Source organism: Drosophila hydei, unplaced genomic scaffold (genome assembly GCF_003285905.1).
Source record: "Drosophila hydei strain 15085-1641.00,03,60 unplaced genomic scaffold, DhydRS2 tig00000001-arrow-pilon, whole genome shotgun sequence".
Lineage (NCBI taxonomy): Eukaryota > Metazoa > Arthropoda > Insecta > Diptera > Drosophilidae > Drosophila > Drosophila hydei.
In genome coordinates, this window is record NW_022045643.1 from 8,189,230 (window position 1) to 8,204,534 (window position 15,305).

Consider the following 15,305-nt stretch of genomic DNA (forward strand, 5'->3'; position numbering starts at 1 on the left):
CCACCAACCGCAACATGCCAAGAGTCCTTAAAGGAATCTCAGAAGCAGCAAGATTATTAAGTGGACTAGAAACCCATCAAAATCACTCGGCATCAACCTAACAGACAGCATTAGACCAAATGATTAAGCCCTCTAGAGCTGCCCTTCAGTTCAATCTAAGACAAAAATCTTAAATATATATAGATATATATATATATATTTATATAAATATATATATTTAAAAAGTAAAAATAAAATAATAATTAAATTTAATTAAATACATAAAAGGAATATATTTAAAAGTATTTTAGAAATTAATACCAAAATATAAATACACAAAAAAATAATAATATATATAAGTAAATTACAAAAAATTAATAAAATAATAAATAAAATATTGAATCATTTTAAAAACTAAAAAAAATTATAAAAAAATTTATAAAAATTGAATTAAAATAACTTAAATATATTTAAATAATTTATAAATTAATACAAAAATAAATAAAGAAATGTAATATTTTTTATACTAAAAATAATATAAAAAACTTAATAAATAAATCTATGTATATAAAATAATAAATACAAAAGACTTCAATATATATATTTCCAAAAGAAAATAAAATTAATAAATATAAAAAAATTGTAAATTAATAAAAGTATTAAATTTAAAAAAAAAAAGAAAAAGTAAATAAATAGATATAAAATAAACTTCAGTAAAGGTTCTTTAGCAGTTCATGTGCGTCTCAGGGCGCACCGTCAACATCCTTATCACCTGAAGAGACACATGTAGTAGCGTCACAAATTGAATTATTTACACCTGTTGTTAAAGGCGGCAGCAATTTAAAAATAATTACTGTGTGCTCTTATCAAATATTTGGCTACCTTGTAAATCATCTTTAGCTAACAATAAATTTGAGCAAAAAAAAAAGACACAAAGAAATACCCAAATTTCAAGGTGACAACATGTGTTTCATCAATTAGACGTCAAGGGCGGCCAAAAATAAACGGGGACTAGTTCCATTTCTCGGGATTTTACAGCGATTTCCAATAACTGATCTCGTTAATATTTCAAGTGAAAAATAAAGCAAAAACTGGGCAAAAACTTGTGAGGAATCTGTGAACATTTTCGTAATTATTTGGCTGCTAGTTTGGGCGGCAGGTGTGTATGTGACTTGCCAAATCTTATCTGTGGGGAAACGGTAATTGCTTTCGCATAATATATAGCCGCGAATCTATATATTGTGAATGCGCTGCGTATATAATGCCAAATATCCAAGCGCCGGCAGTTAGTTGATTTTGTTTACCCAACAGAGAAGCGACGCCTAAAACATGCAAGGTAAACGCATGATCAATAAAATTATTAGGGGAAATATCTTTAAAGCTAAGACTTTTCGCTTTGCAGAGTGGCTAATGATAGCGCTGCTGCTGCTGGCATTGGCTCAGCTCAGCTGGCAAACGGAATACCTGAACAATGGCCTAGATGTGTGTCGCCTCTTCCCGGATGACACAAAACTGCGCAAGCCGGGCTATTGTGACAGATCGATTGTTTGCCAGAATTCTATGAGCACGGAAGGGGAAATATGCAGCGGTACCAAGCCCTTTTTCAGCCTATCCAAGGGCGCTTGCAACACGCCGGACTCATCGGACGCATACTGCAAGAATCCGTGCACATCCAAGACCAGCGGCTACGTGGGCGATACTATGAACTGTGCGAATTGGTATTACTGCGACAAGGCCAATTTGCTTGGCAGCGGTGTTTGTGGCAATGGCATGTGGTTCGATCAGACGAGAAAGATCTGCGCCTATCCCAGCGATGTGCCGTGCGAGGCCAAGTTCGAGCTCTGCCAGGTGATGCCAACGGGCGTGGCGGCCATGGATCCGTTGTATTGCAATAAGTATTTCACATGTAAAGGGGGCAAGGCCACAACTTTCACCTGCGAGAGCGGACTCTATTATGATGTGGCGCAGAAAAAATGCATTAAGAAGTCTTTGGTGAAGTGTGAGAAGCATCCGGTGCCCGAAGATGTCTGCGGCACCAAGAAGCTGGCGAAGCGCGGCAAGTTCGTTGCCGATGGCGCCACTTGTCGTGGCTATTACTATTGCCGGGACTTGGGCTCGGGTGTGCCGGATACGGCACCGGTGTGGCATCAGTGCCCATTGGAGACATTTTTCAATGAGAATCTCGAACTCTGTCAGGATCGCGGCGCACGCAAATGCAATGAAGATCGCTGCGATGGTCGCGAGTCGGGCTACGAGCTAGCCGAGGAATTGGGCTGCCAGCACTACCTGGAGTGCAAGGATGGTGCAACGATAGACATACATAAGTGTCCCGATGATACGTATTTCGATATACCAACAAAATCGTGTACTCCAGAGAAGAAGAACTATGGCATCTGCAACGCAGACCCAGATCCATATGATCCTAATAATTGGCACTTCTAAATAAATTTCTCAAAGCACTTTAATAGCATTATAACACGTTAGGCATTAAGTTAATTAACTACACTCAATTGCTTTATTTATAAGCTGCAGAGCTGCAATAAAATTGTTTTGGCTGCTAATATTTACGAAAAATTAACGAACTTAGCCGAGTTTATTCAAAACGTTAATAAGCAAAATGGCAGCTATTCACAATAGCGCTGCACAAGCATAAAGCAGTTCAACTCGCTGTGCAAAGCAGTGCAGGCAAACAGTTTACAATAACTGCTTGCGGCAGTATTTAGGTCATTGCAAGGTGTGCACTGCTTGGTATGTCTGAAGCTTTTGGCGCGCTAATTTGAATTGACAATTTTTAATATATTTTTAATAAAGCAAAAATAAACTCTCTTCAAAACTTTATTGATTTAAAGCTTCTGTAAATTATTACTATTTATTATATTTGTGTATGCATATAAATATGCAATCAATATGGCAATGATATCACATGTGAAGCCCTGCTATGCGATTCTCATAAAGTCAAAGAGAGCTTAAAACTTTTGAAGTGCTCTTATTATAGCTTTTCATATTCATTTATTCACAATAATTAGTATTGAATATACATGTATGAGTAACTATGTTGGCTTTCTATAATTTGTTAACTCTGCAGCTGTTAGTCTAATCTGTAATTTAATATTATTATAATTTCATATATGCTAAAAGTAATTATATATATTTTTATACATTTAAATTTTAAAATTTTGATAATTCATTAAAAGTATTTTTAATAAATTCCGAAAAAGAAAGACTTCCATGCCGCATTTCGGGCTGAATGTTTTACACTGACCCAATGCGTTTTGGGCATTTTCGCATGCCTCATGCCACCACCGGCAAGTGGCAACCCAGGCAACTGGTTGTGGAATGAAGCATTGTGGAGTAATTATCCGCCAGACGGAAGAAGCTCCAACTCCGTTGCATTCTAGGGGTAGTTCAACGCCCACACACAGCAAAGAGAGAGACCTAGAGAGAGAGAGAGAGAGAGAGAGCCTGTACGAAAACTCCATTTTGCAGTGCTGCAGGCTGCAAAATTTCGCTTTTTTCCATGTAGAGACTTTCCCTGTAGTTTTCGTTTTAGACTTCGATGTGACATGAAAAGCAAACCCAGAGACAAAAGCAAAAAGAATCCAGCGTGGGAGTGTGTTAGTAAGGCTAATTGGTTCTGATGCTGCGTCTGCCTGAACTGAAATTTTAAAAGGACTAAAAAAAATGAAGAAGCAAATAAACTATTTTTTTTTTTTTGTTGTTGACGAGGCTTTTATTAAATGATAAGCGTTGAAATTGGCATGTGATTAATGGTAATTATAAATATTTAATTTAAATGGCTTACACGATTATGGTTTTTATATATATAATTGTGTTTGGCTGCAGTTTTATTTTATGACAATATTTCTAATTTTTTCTTATATATTCCTGAACTAAAAAGTTCATTTCTAATTATGCCACACATACATTGGCAATGGTTAAACTGGGCACATTTGTTTTCAGCAAATATATTTAGCTGGCAGTTGCAGACATCTTAAGCTTTAGTATATATAGTGCACTTGTTCAAGTAATCGATTCAATTCTGTTCGCTTACATAAAGTTTTACCTTAATTAAAAATAATTATTGTCGATGATCTTAATGATGCTGTTGGTCTTCATAGATAATATTTGTATTTATATCTTTAAGGATTAAGATTATCTCTATACTGCTGATGATCTTCATGATGATGATTATCTTTACAATCTTGATCAACTTTCTAATGACTCAAATCTTCATAATGTGGTTGATCATCTTTATACTGATGTTGCTCTTGATAACGTATGTGATCTTCATTATGTTACAAATGATCTTTATAATGATGATGATGTTTATGATGATGAAGCTTGTATTCATACTGATGATGATCTTTATGTTGTTGATCATCTTCAAATGTTAAGATAATCTTCATACTGATGTTCTTCTTTCTAATGCCTCCATTTTCATAATGATCGTCATCTTTATAATGTTGCAAATCTTCTAAGTGATGTTAATCCTCAAGATATCATAATGATCATCATCTTCATAATGAAGTTGTTGTTGATATATGTTGAAGTGAAGCGATCTTAACAAATTGAAGTTAATTAGAATTCTTAGCGTCAGTCTTAGAATCGACTAGCTCTACATGACTCTTCGCGTGACCTACCTACCTATGTATGTGTATATATGTATAAATACATAATACACATATGCGCTAAAAGCTTTTCTAACAACAGACTTGGCGTAAAACTGAAAGAAGAAGCAGAAGCTGCTGCTGCTCACATATGTATTTCCACTGCTCTCAGCATTTGCATATTTTATTTGGCTTGGGTAATTCTATCTAATCGGGTCAGAGCGTCTATAGCAGCCTTAGTTAATAATCCCAAACGGAGATAGCCTGATTTAAGCATAACTCGTTTATTAGACTGAAACCCAGCTGCAAATAGACTCGACTAATGTCTGGCATGGAGAGTCTATGGCTACGGTCATTTGTTGTTGTTGTGCATAAATTGAGGTGTGTATGTGTGTGTGTGTGTGTGGGGCACTCAGACAACACCCTGTGAGTTGTGCGCACTCACTAAGGGTTGTGTCCTGCCCCATGTAGCATTGCAACAATTTGCTGTAAGTACGTAAAACTGTTCTGGTTGTTGTTTATATTTGGACAACATTTGTTAGTTGCAGCCGAGTCTCACCTTGCTACGATTTCGTGCTTCCCTGTTCATTTTAATTATATATATAAATACATATATATGTTTATATATATATATCCTTGTTGGTCTTTCGCGAATGTTAGAAAGTTTCCACCCTCTTTTTGTGAGTCGGATCCAAGCCCTTGCAAGCTCCCTTGTTGGTTTCACTGCCATTCGGCGTCACGTTCGCCGCATGCCACATGCCGCATGCCCCGCCCGCCGCTCTGGCTCTGGCGTCTGCCATTTTGGCTTTTCCTGCAGGAAGCTTGCATATTTTACGTGCTCCACGTCGTTGTTGCTGTTGTTGCTGTTGTCGCCTTGTCTGTGCGGGCATCTGTCTGTGCTGTGCACTGTGCACTGTGCTGGTGCCCCAACTCTTCACTTTTATCGATTGAATTGTGTCTCAGGCTGTGAAATACAGGTCATTGATCTGCCTGTGCTTGCTTTTTCGCCACCATAAACCAAACGAAATACTCCTCACTCTCATCTAGATTGAGAGTGGGCCGCGTTGCCGGTGAACCGGGAAGCGGCTGGCCATCGAATGTGCCAGACACTCGACGAGTCCAGCTCGTTTTCGGCGACTGCTAAACAGACTGTGGACATGATGGATTTACGCTAGATGCCGAACTTGGATGCGTCGAAAAAACTGTTTTCGAAAATTTGTTTTGCGAGATTTGCTTATAAATCGTGAACGTAGAAGCTTTTTGCCACTGAGGTAGTTTGATTATAAGGCTAAAGTTTAAATCTTGGCTTAAATATTTAAATATCATAAATATATTTATCTATGCTATTTGAGCTGCTGTCTGAAGAGGTTTTTGTAGGCTAAACCTCGTTTGAGTTGGCTTTAATATTTTTGAAAAACATGGAGCTTGATAAATTTTCAATATTTCTTGCACTAGGAAATATTTACAGCACATTTATAATTAAGTTAGTTAAATATATTTATATATCTCTAAAATAGTTAAGATCTCTCTTTTTATAAAAATCTAAAAAATTCGCTCAGCTCTCTCTCTCTCAGCTCAGCTTTACTTGTGGCATAGGAACTTATAGCTCTAATTTATTTGGAAATATGTTTAAGAAAAATTTTAGAGATCACAAAAAAGAAAATATATATATATATATATATATATATATATATATATATATATATATATATATATATATATATATATATATATATATATATATATATATATATATATATATAAATATTCAAACATCTATCATTATAGCTATACTATACTATGTAGCAATTTAATCATATTTTCTATATAGATGCGATGCAAATATAATTGAAATTTGAGTTTGTTTTTGTAAGCTCAAAAATTCTATTATTATTAACTTCAAATCTTGAATCTTAAATATATAATTTTCAAAGCAATTTATAAGAGTATAAAGAAAATCAAATTTTGTTAAACTATAGCTTAAAAACTGGACTCTAAAGTAATATAAAAAGTATAATTCTTTATATAATATAAAACATAAAACATAAAACATAAAACATATAATATATATAATATATTTAATATATATGATATATATAAAATCATTATTATATGTTCCTTAAACTCCCCTTAACTATACTAAAGTATATAAAGATTCAACCAAGACAGATAATATATCTGCCCAAACTCATAGATCAAGTTAAATCATAAGCCGAAATTTCAATTAAATAAAAAACTGAACTGAAATTGATCTCATATATCATAACAATTGTAATCTTAACTTCCTCTTAGCTATAGCATAAAATTATACACAAATATAAATTACAACAAATTCAACCACCAAGAGGCAAGGCAAAGGCGTCTGGCCCAGTCGCAGTTGCTTTGCTGTGCCTTGTCACACGGTTTCCGTGTCGGACATGCGACGGGACGCGGCGGCAGTGGCGGAGGAGTATGACGATGATAACGAAATCGTTTTTAGCTTTGGGGTAGTGGAGCAGCCAGCGAGTGTCGTGTCGTGGGCACAAACTGTACCAAAAGTGCGCATGGAAGGGAACACGAGAGCAGGCGAACAGGCGGACAGACGGACGAACACTAGACCAAGCCAGAGCCAGGCAGCCAGCCAGCCAGGCCCAGACAGTGGTAGAAAGAGAAACCAACTGCGACTTATGGCCCAGGATGTGTTTTTGGCCAAAGTTGTAGCTGTCAGCGTTTATTTCGAGGGTTGCACTCCAGGCCGGAAAATGCGAATTAAAATAACTGAAAACACAAAAGAAGCAGAGAGAAAAAAAAAACAAAAAAAAAACACCAGAAAAGAAAGAAGAAGAAAAATGCATTGGAAAGACGTCTGTGTGCGGTTCAATGACCAAATGCCGCCGATGCTAACGTGGTCCGCACCTACCCAAAGCTCAAATGTGACTAGAGAAAATTCTCGTGGCAGCAAACGAGTTGCAAGGTCGATGAACGCTGTTACAGTTGCAGTTGCAGTTGCAGCTAGGGAAACTGCCAGCAAAGCGCAGTTAATATTCCCAGACTAAAACACGTTTTTCGGGCTGTGCGCACAATTGTTTAGCTCGAATTTGCCAATGTCTGGCAACGCCAATCAATCATAATTTGAGTGAAGCTGTTCTGAAAGGTTTTCTATGAGGCTTACGCAATTTTTTCAGTTATATAATAATGTGGCTACGATAGCGACAACAGTCAGGCAAAAAAGACATATTTTTCAACTGTCTGGCAACACTAATTAATCGAAATATGATTGAAACACATAAAAGCTGTTCTAGGATATATCTAAATAAATTCGTTAGCAATTAAACTTTATTTGTTTTCTATTTTCAATAGTCTGGCAACGCCAACGCTTAATTCAATCAAACCTAATGACTGAAGCTGCTTATAAAAGAAAGCCAAAAACTTGATTTTTTTTACAAATTTCTAGAAAGTTCAGTCAAAGACAATGATTGAAGCTGCTCAAGAATCCATACAATTTTGCACATCTGGCAACACCTAGTGTAACAATAAGTCAAAGCATTCAAATACAGCTGACTATAAAACATCATCACACAAATTTAATCCGACATTAATTTGATTTAGACTTTTTTAAGTGTCTGGCAACGCCAAAGCTGTCAATCAATCAAAGCCAATGATTGAAGTTGCCTGTGCAATCTATCGGTCTCTAAGTTTTCAAGAATCTGGCAAGGCCAGCGCCGTGAATTAGGCAAATTTTATTTCTTTTTAACTATCTGGCAACGTTAGCCCAATCACTCAATAAAACCTATGATTGAAGTTGATTGAGCTTCAAATTTTAAAAATATCTGGCAAGGCTAAATCTGTCAATCAAACCTTTTTTATACATTTTTAAATGTCTGGCAACGCTATGCTCTAAAAAGTGTTCAAGTTCACTTTGCTATTCGATTTATATAGTCTGATATATATTTCTCAGTTCGCTTGGCTTTGTTGCAAGCTCCATGGCATCGCGGTCAGTGCAGTTGCAGTCACAATCGCTGTGCCACATGGCGCATGCGTCGTTGGCAGCGCTGCCTAGCATAGGATAATGGCCTCTGGTAACGCTCGTTGATGTTATAATCGTTGGCGTCGTTTGTGCCGCCAAACGAGGCACAGCACAAAGGAGACGCCCAACACTCGCCCCACTCTCACTTGCGTGGCGCTGCAGGCATTGACACGGACTGTGCCTCTGCCACTGCCACTGCCTCTGCTTGCATTGGCAATGGCAATGGCCATGGCCATGATACGGCCATGTAGAGTACTCTATATGCTACTCGTGCATTCAGCTTTTGCCACACACGAATACACCTCGCCTGACCCAACTATTTGCATTTCTAGGCTGCCTATTAGGGAAGAGAAGTGGAGTAGTCGAAGCAGAGATACTCTGTAATTAGCACAGATGATGAAGGTAATTAATTTTGCAGTAGAAAGAGCTTGCTTTTTAGTATTAGAAATATATTTGATAAATATTGCTCGATTGCTAGATACCCTGTAAGTAGTAATATAATATAAATAATAATAAAACATAGTAGAAATAGTAATACAAATAGTAATAGAAGTAATAGTAGTAGTAGAATTAGTATAAGTAGTAATAGCAGTAGAAGTTGTAATAGTAGTAAAAGTAGTGTTAGTAGAAGTAGAAATAGTAGAAGTAATCATAGTATATGTAGTAGTAAGAGTCATGGAGATGAAGTAGTACTAGTAAGAGTTGTAGAAGAATTAGTAGTAGCAGTAGTACTAAAAGTACTAGTAGTAGAAGTACTCGTAACAGAAGTAGTAAAAAAAGAATAAGTAGTAGAAGTAGCAGTAAAAATAGCATGATTAGTAGTAGAATAGTAGTAAAAGAAATAGTAGAAGTAGTAATAAGAGAAACAAATACAAGAAAAAGTAGTATAAGAAGCAGCAAAAGTAGTAGAATTAGTAGTAGAAGTAGTAGTAAAAGTAGTAGAATTCGTAGTAGAAGTAGTAGAATTAGTAGTAAAAGTAGTAGAATTAGTAGAATTAGTAGTAGCACTAGTAGTAGAAGTACTAGTAGAATTAGTAGTAGAAGTAGTAGTAAAAGTAGCATGATTAGTAGTAGAACTAGTACTAAAAGAAATAGTAGAAGTAGTTATTAAGAGTTATACAAGAAAAAGTAGTATAAAAAGCAGCAAAAATAGTAGAATTAGTAGTAGAATTAGTAGTAGAAGTAGTAGTAAAAGTAGTAGAATTCGTAGTAGAAGTAGTAGAATTAGTAGTAAAAGTAGTAGAATTAGTAGAATTAGTAGTAGCACTAGTAGTAGAAGTACTAGTAGAATTAGTAGTAGAAGTAGTAGTAAAATTAGTAGTAGAAGTAGTAGTAAAATTAGTAGTAGAATAAGTAGTAAAAGTAGTAGAATTAGTAGTAGCACTCGTAGTAGAAGTAGTAGTACAATTAGTAGTAGAAGTAGTAGTAGTAGAATTAGTAGTAGAAGTAGTAGGAGAATTAGTAGTAGAATTAGTAGTAGAAGTAGTAGTAGAACTAGTAGAAAATTTGGAAATAGGAGTAGCAGTAGTAGTAGAATTGGTAGTAGAATTAGTAGTAGAAGTAGTAGTAGAATTCGTAGTAGAACTAGTAGTAGAATTAGTAGTAAAAGTAGAATTAGTAGAATTGGTAGTAGCACTAGTAGTAGTAATAGTAGTAGAATTAGTAGAAAATTTGGAGGTAGAAGTAGTAGTAAAAGTAATAGTAGTATAAGTAGTAGTCGTGGAAGTAGAAGTAGCAGAAGTACGAGTAGAATTAGTATAATTAGTAGTTAATAGTAGAAGAATTAGTAAGTAGAAATGTAATTGCAAGTAATAGTAGTAGAATAGTAAGTTTTCTAACTAGCCCTAAATCATCTTCCATTAATTAAATTCTTAGTCACACTGTTAAAATAAATCAAATCCATGTTATGTCATATTTGAAATTTGGTTTATTTATAATTTTGGAAATGAGAAACATACTGACACACACACACACATACAAGGCATCTGCGCAGAGTGAATTGGGGTTAATTCAAAGGGAATAACAAATGACAAATAATTCTTCCCTTTTACTGCCCCCCTTTATCTTCGTTTGGTTCTCCTCTTCCATTCCATACACATACGATCGTTAACAGCTGCCCGAAGCGGAAATTGGAATTGGGTAATTAAAGCTCCAACGTGTATCGAGTGAAAACGAATTCGAATTGAAGTCGATAATGCTTCCACTGGGTATTTCAACTAGAGCGGATACTTCATTAGCGGCCGGCTCGGATTCCATTGGCTGCTCGACACTGGGCTTACGCTTGACGCATATCCGACAAGGTTTCGGTGTTATAATCGACTGCTGAGCAACATTTCGAATTGTGGCACGCCTGGCCTTGGGCCTAGAGCGAACCATGCGACTCTTAGTGGCACGTTTTCTAAGCGAAGCCTTTACTCCGCCCAGCTTTGTACTGGAACTCTAAGGGCAACAGCTCTAGATAGCTATAGCTATAGACATTGGGCCATGGTCAACACTCACCTCGACTGGCGTATTTGAGCTGCGCCACGGAATCGCACTGGTGCCGTCCTCAAACACAAGCGCCTGACGCAGCGCATAGTCCGAGTAGCCCGTGCGGACCAAAACCCCCAGATGGGTGAGACTGCACAGACTCTTCAGCACATACTCCTCGATATTGGGCATATTCTTGCTGCGACGCATCTGCAGCTCCACCTGTTTGATGATGCTCTGTGCCGGCACAAAGGCCGTCATCGAGTGTGTACCCTGCAGAACACCCAAGGCCTTCATCACATTCCGATTGATCCGCTTGGGCACATTAAAGTTATCCATTCGGTATATTTATGTATGAATATAGATAAAACAAATTTGCAAATTTATTTATATATCCGTATAGTCTGGTTGCTTCGTGTTTTTCGATGTTTACAGCTCGATGATTGTAGAATTTGTGTGCCCCAAGCGAGTTCGCTCGACGAGAATTCCGAGCGATAGGCAAAGGCTGCTGCGATCTTCAAGAGAACTTACAGGAAATTAAATGTATGATGGAATATAAGAAAGGAGCTGAACATAAGGCATATATCACATCATAAGCAACTTTGGAGAGCAATTGTCTTTATATACCAAACTCGAAAAACCTTCTATTCAGAAGGATTTCAAATGGAATTCGAATTTAAGATTTTAAGTAAATAAAACCTTGGAGTGGTATATGAAACTGTGTACAGGGTATGTCTGAGGATGCAGAAAGTGTTTCTAATTTATCGAAAATTATGTGTTCAAATCAGGAAAAATATTTTTAAAAAATTTTAAGATTTGTTTTCCAAAAAATCTAGAAAATTCATAATAAAATATATTGTATAGGATATTTAGTTTCTCTTGTAAAAGTTATATTGATATAATAATAAATGTAATTTAATAATAAAAGTAATGTAATAATAATAATCAGGATATATATATATGGAAGAAATATTTACAAAATTAAAATTAAAAAATTAAAAGTATTCAAGTATTAAGAAGTACGGAGAATCTTTCTATACTTTTTCGATAACTGTGTGGATTCTGTCGCTATAAACTCTTCATACTTTACGATACTTTTGCATAATAACATACATACATATATATTTCTATATATATATATATATATATATGATATAATTGTTAAATGTAGATATGACAGAAAACTAATATTAATATTTCACATATTTATGATAATAAACTAAAATATAAATTATAATAATTAAAAAAAATAAATATAATTTTTCTACATATAAAAAAAATATATATATACATATATATATATATATATATATATATATATATATATATATATATATATATCATATTTTTTATTTTTTATTATACAATATTTCTTGTAAGTTTGACTTTATTAAATGCATGTATATAAAAATGTACATATAATTTCTATCAGCTCTCAGTTTAATAACCCTTTCAGTATAACTGTACAAATACATATCTTCAATATCTCGTCAATCCTTTCTATTCCTGTTCATCTCATATGAATGCGTCCTTAGACAATTTCACTTAATGATGAAAAGTGCATCACAATTAAAATGAAAATCAACGAAAAGCGAAAACTTTCTATATATACATAAGTTTGTCAGGGATACACAGCGAGAGAGAGACTTACACACGTACACACACGCACACTCACACACACACACACACACACACCGACAGAACAGAACAATAACAGACTAACCTATTGTAAAGTGGGGAATACATAAATGCAAGCACACATATACAGAGGCTTCTGCATGTGTGTGTGTGTGTGAACATACAAATTTTACAGTTGTGTTGGCAACAATTTCCAAAATGGCGTCTCAGCGTGACTATCTTGCCAGTGCTTGCGCCCCAACCTGCCCCGTTACTCACATATGCAACCAAATACATGTTTACCCCGGGCCAAATGTCTGAGGTTCGCTTTTTTGTCTGCTGCACAACTGCAAAAAAAACGGAGCCAGAGTCAGAGCCAGAGCCAGAGCCAGTGGCATTGTAAGCGCAGAGCGGAGCAGGTCAATGATACCAAAAGTTAACCCATACCAGCAGCGTCTGCGTCGCACTTGAGCAATTTTCACAAAAAAGACAAAAAAAGAGAATAAAATACAAACAAAAACGAAAAACAACAACAAGCAGAACTGGCCGCACCCTTTGGGCAAAGCCACCCACACCCACACCCACAGCCACAGCCAGAACCAGAGCCAGAACCAACTCCACAATCAGCGCCAGTGTCAAGTTTACGCCATACACACACACACACACACACACACACACACACACACACACAGACACACATACATGCATACACAAGCAGATCTGGTCATGAACTCCATTCTCCATTTTCAATGGCAGCCATAGGAGTCACCGCAGAGCCGCAGCACAAAAGCTCTTTTATCTTTCGCATGTTTAATTTGTGCAGTGAAAAGCCTGTGAGAGCGAGAGAGAAGGAGCAGCACAAAGTGAAAGACAAAAAAAATACAAAAACAAAATATAAAAAAAAGGAATGAGCTAAAAACGAATGCAGCGACTAAGCAGCTAACTATCTAGCTGTCATGTCGCCTCCCACTTGTCCTGCCCACACCGTTCGCTGCGCCTCTAAATGCAGCGACGCCTTATGCATCATTTATTGTCCCCCCACCACTTCAACTCTTCTATCTATGTATTTATCTTTTTCCTGTGCAGCAGCAGAGAGCAGCAGCAGCAGCAGCAGCAGCAGCAACAACATCATGCCACGCCACAACTTGAACAACGCGGTGAAGGTCATTGCTACCAAAATTGTGTCTCCCTTTTGTCCTACTCTACTCTTGACTCAATTCGACTCGCATTCTCATTCGCAGCGCTGCAGACACGAGCAAAAAACACCAACACACAGCAAAGCACACCAACACACACGTGCTGGCTGTCTGTGTAACTGTGTGAATGTGTTTGTGCGCATTTCTGCATTTAATCGTTAGCAACGACTAAAACATTTGCACATCCGCACATGCAATGCGGAGCAGCAGCGTTGCCAGACTGTTCTGAATTGACTAGAAACTTCTAACAAACAACTCCAACGACATAGAACTGCGCAAAAACTGATTGCAGTGGCAACACTTGCCGCGTATATTACAACATCCAGCAGAGTCGGACTCAAAATAAAATGCAAAAAAAACTCGTTCGCTCTGTTCGACCCGTTCCGCTCCCGTGCCAAAAGCAAACTGTGTCTGTGTCACTCAACCCACTAAACTTGCACACAATGCGCCGACAACAACGACGATGACGACGACGACGCTAGCGTTGGCGATGACGACGAAGTCGAACTCGAACTGTGCTGGCGCATTCGTGTGTAGCCGGGCTGCGTCGCGACGCGTCGCTGCCTGCTCCTGCTCCATGTGCTTGCTGTTGTTGTTTTTGTTGTTACTGCTGTTCAATTGCATGAGCCTCTCTGCCCTGCTCTTTGTCGCTGTTTGTTGTTGACTCTATGCGCTCTTTTTCTTCGCTGCCTTTGCCGTTGTTGGCGTTGCTTTGTGCTGGGTTCAATGTCTGGTGGTTGACCTACCCGTACCAGATTTTTCTCCAGGACGTTTTTCGTTGCTGCCGCTGCGCTGCTGCATTTTGCGCATTTGCTGCTTGTTGACTCATTTCCCCCACTCGCCAAACAAACACGACAAGTGAAAACTAAAAAAAATGGAAAATTTGTGCAATGTTGTCGTCTGTCGCCTGCAAAGTAAAAGTTGTGCAACTGAGTTAGTTCGAGCTGCTCGAGGGGGCTGCTTAAGTTGTGTGACAGCTGAAATTACACAACTTTGTTGTAATTGCTGCTGCTGTTGTGGTTGCTGTTGTTGGCAACTGTTTGGCCAGACAATTGCTCATAAACATTTATGGTTGCTAGTTGATTGGCTTATCTATGCGTCAGCCCGACTGCAATGATGCATCAAGCGCGCTTCCCTTGACTGTGGGCATGGCACAAGCAGAAGATATTATACATGCCACACACACATACACATATGTATGTTTGTTTATGCAGCAAGCTTTGCATTCGATGCTTGCTAACTGGTTTTCCACTTGTAATTTCACTCGCTTGGCCAGTTTTCCACAAATGTTGCCTCCACCTGGTTGGTGGCAAGAAAAGCCAACAAACCGCGCTGGAAACTATTAGAAGATTCAAGGCTAAGGCTGCATGTCTAAGGCTAAGGTCATTGCCATGCAACAACGCTGCAAAAAATATACCCTGTAAAATTTTG

At 37.2% G+C, this 15,305-nt stretch overlaps 2 protein-coding genes across 2 annotated transcripts; one reads left to right on the top strand and one right to left on the bottom strand.

The window, feature by feature from the left end:
- Positions 1–895: 895 nt before the first annotated feature.
- LOC111599240 (peritrophin-48) lies at positions 896–2,450 on the top strand. Its single transcript, XM_023314837.2, has 2 exons — positions 896–1,315; positions 1,382–2,450. Exons 1-2 carry the CDS (start codon positions 1,309–1,311, stop codon positions 2,419–2,421), a joined length of 1,047 nt encoding a protein of 348 aa, XP_023170605.2. The 5' UTR covers positions 896–1,308; the 3' UTR covers positions 2,422–2,450.
- Positions 2,451–10,519: 8,069 nt separating this feature from the next.
- Positions 10,520–11,522, bottom strand: LOC111599246. The gene is made up of 2 exons (XM_023314847.2): positions 11,092–11,522; positions 10,520–11,031 (listed from the first exon to the last, which is right to left on the bottom strand). Exons 1-2 carry the CDS (start codon positions 11,398–11,400, stop codon positions 10,699–10,701), a joined length of 642 nt encoding a protein of 213 aa, XP_023170615.2. The 5' UTR covers positions 11,401–11,522; the 3' UTR covers positions 10,520–10,698.
- Positions 11,523–15,305: the final 3,783 nt, after the last annotated feature.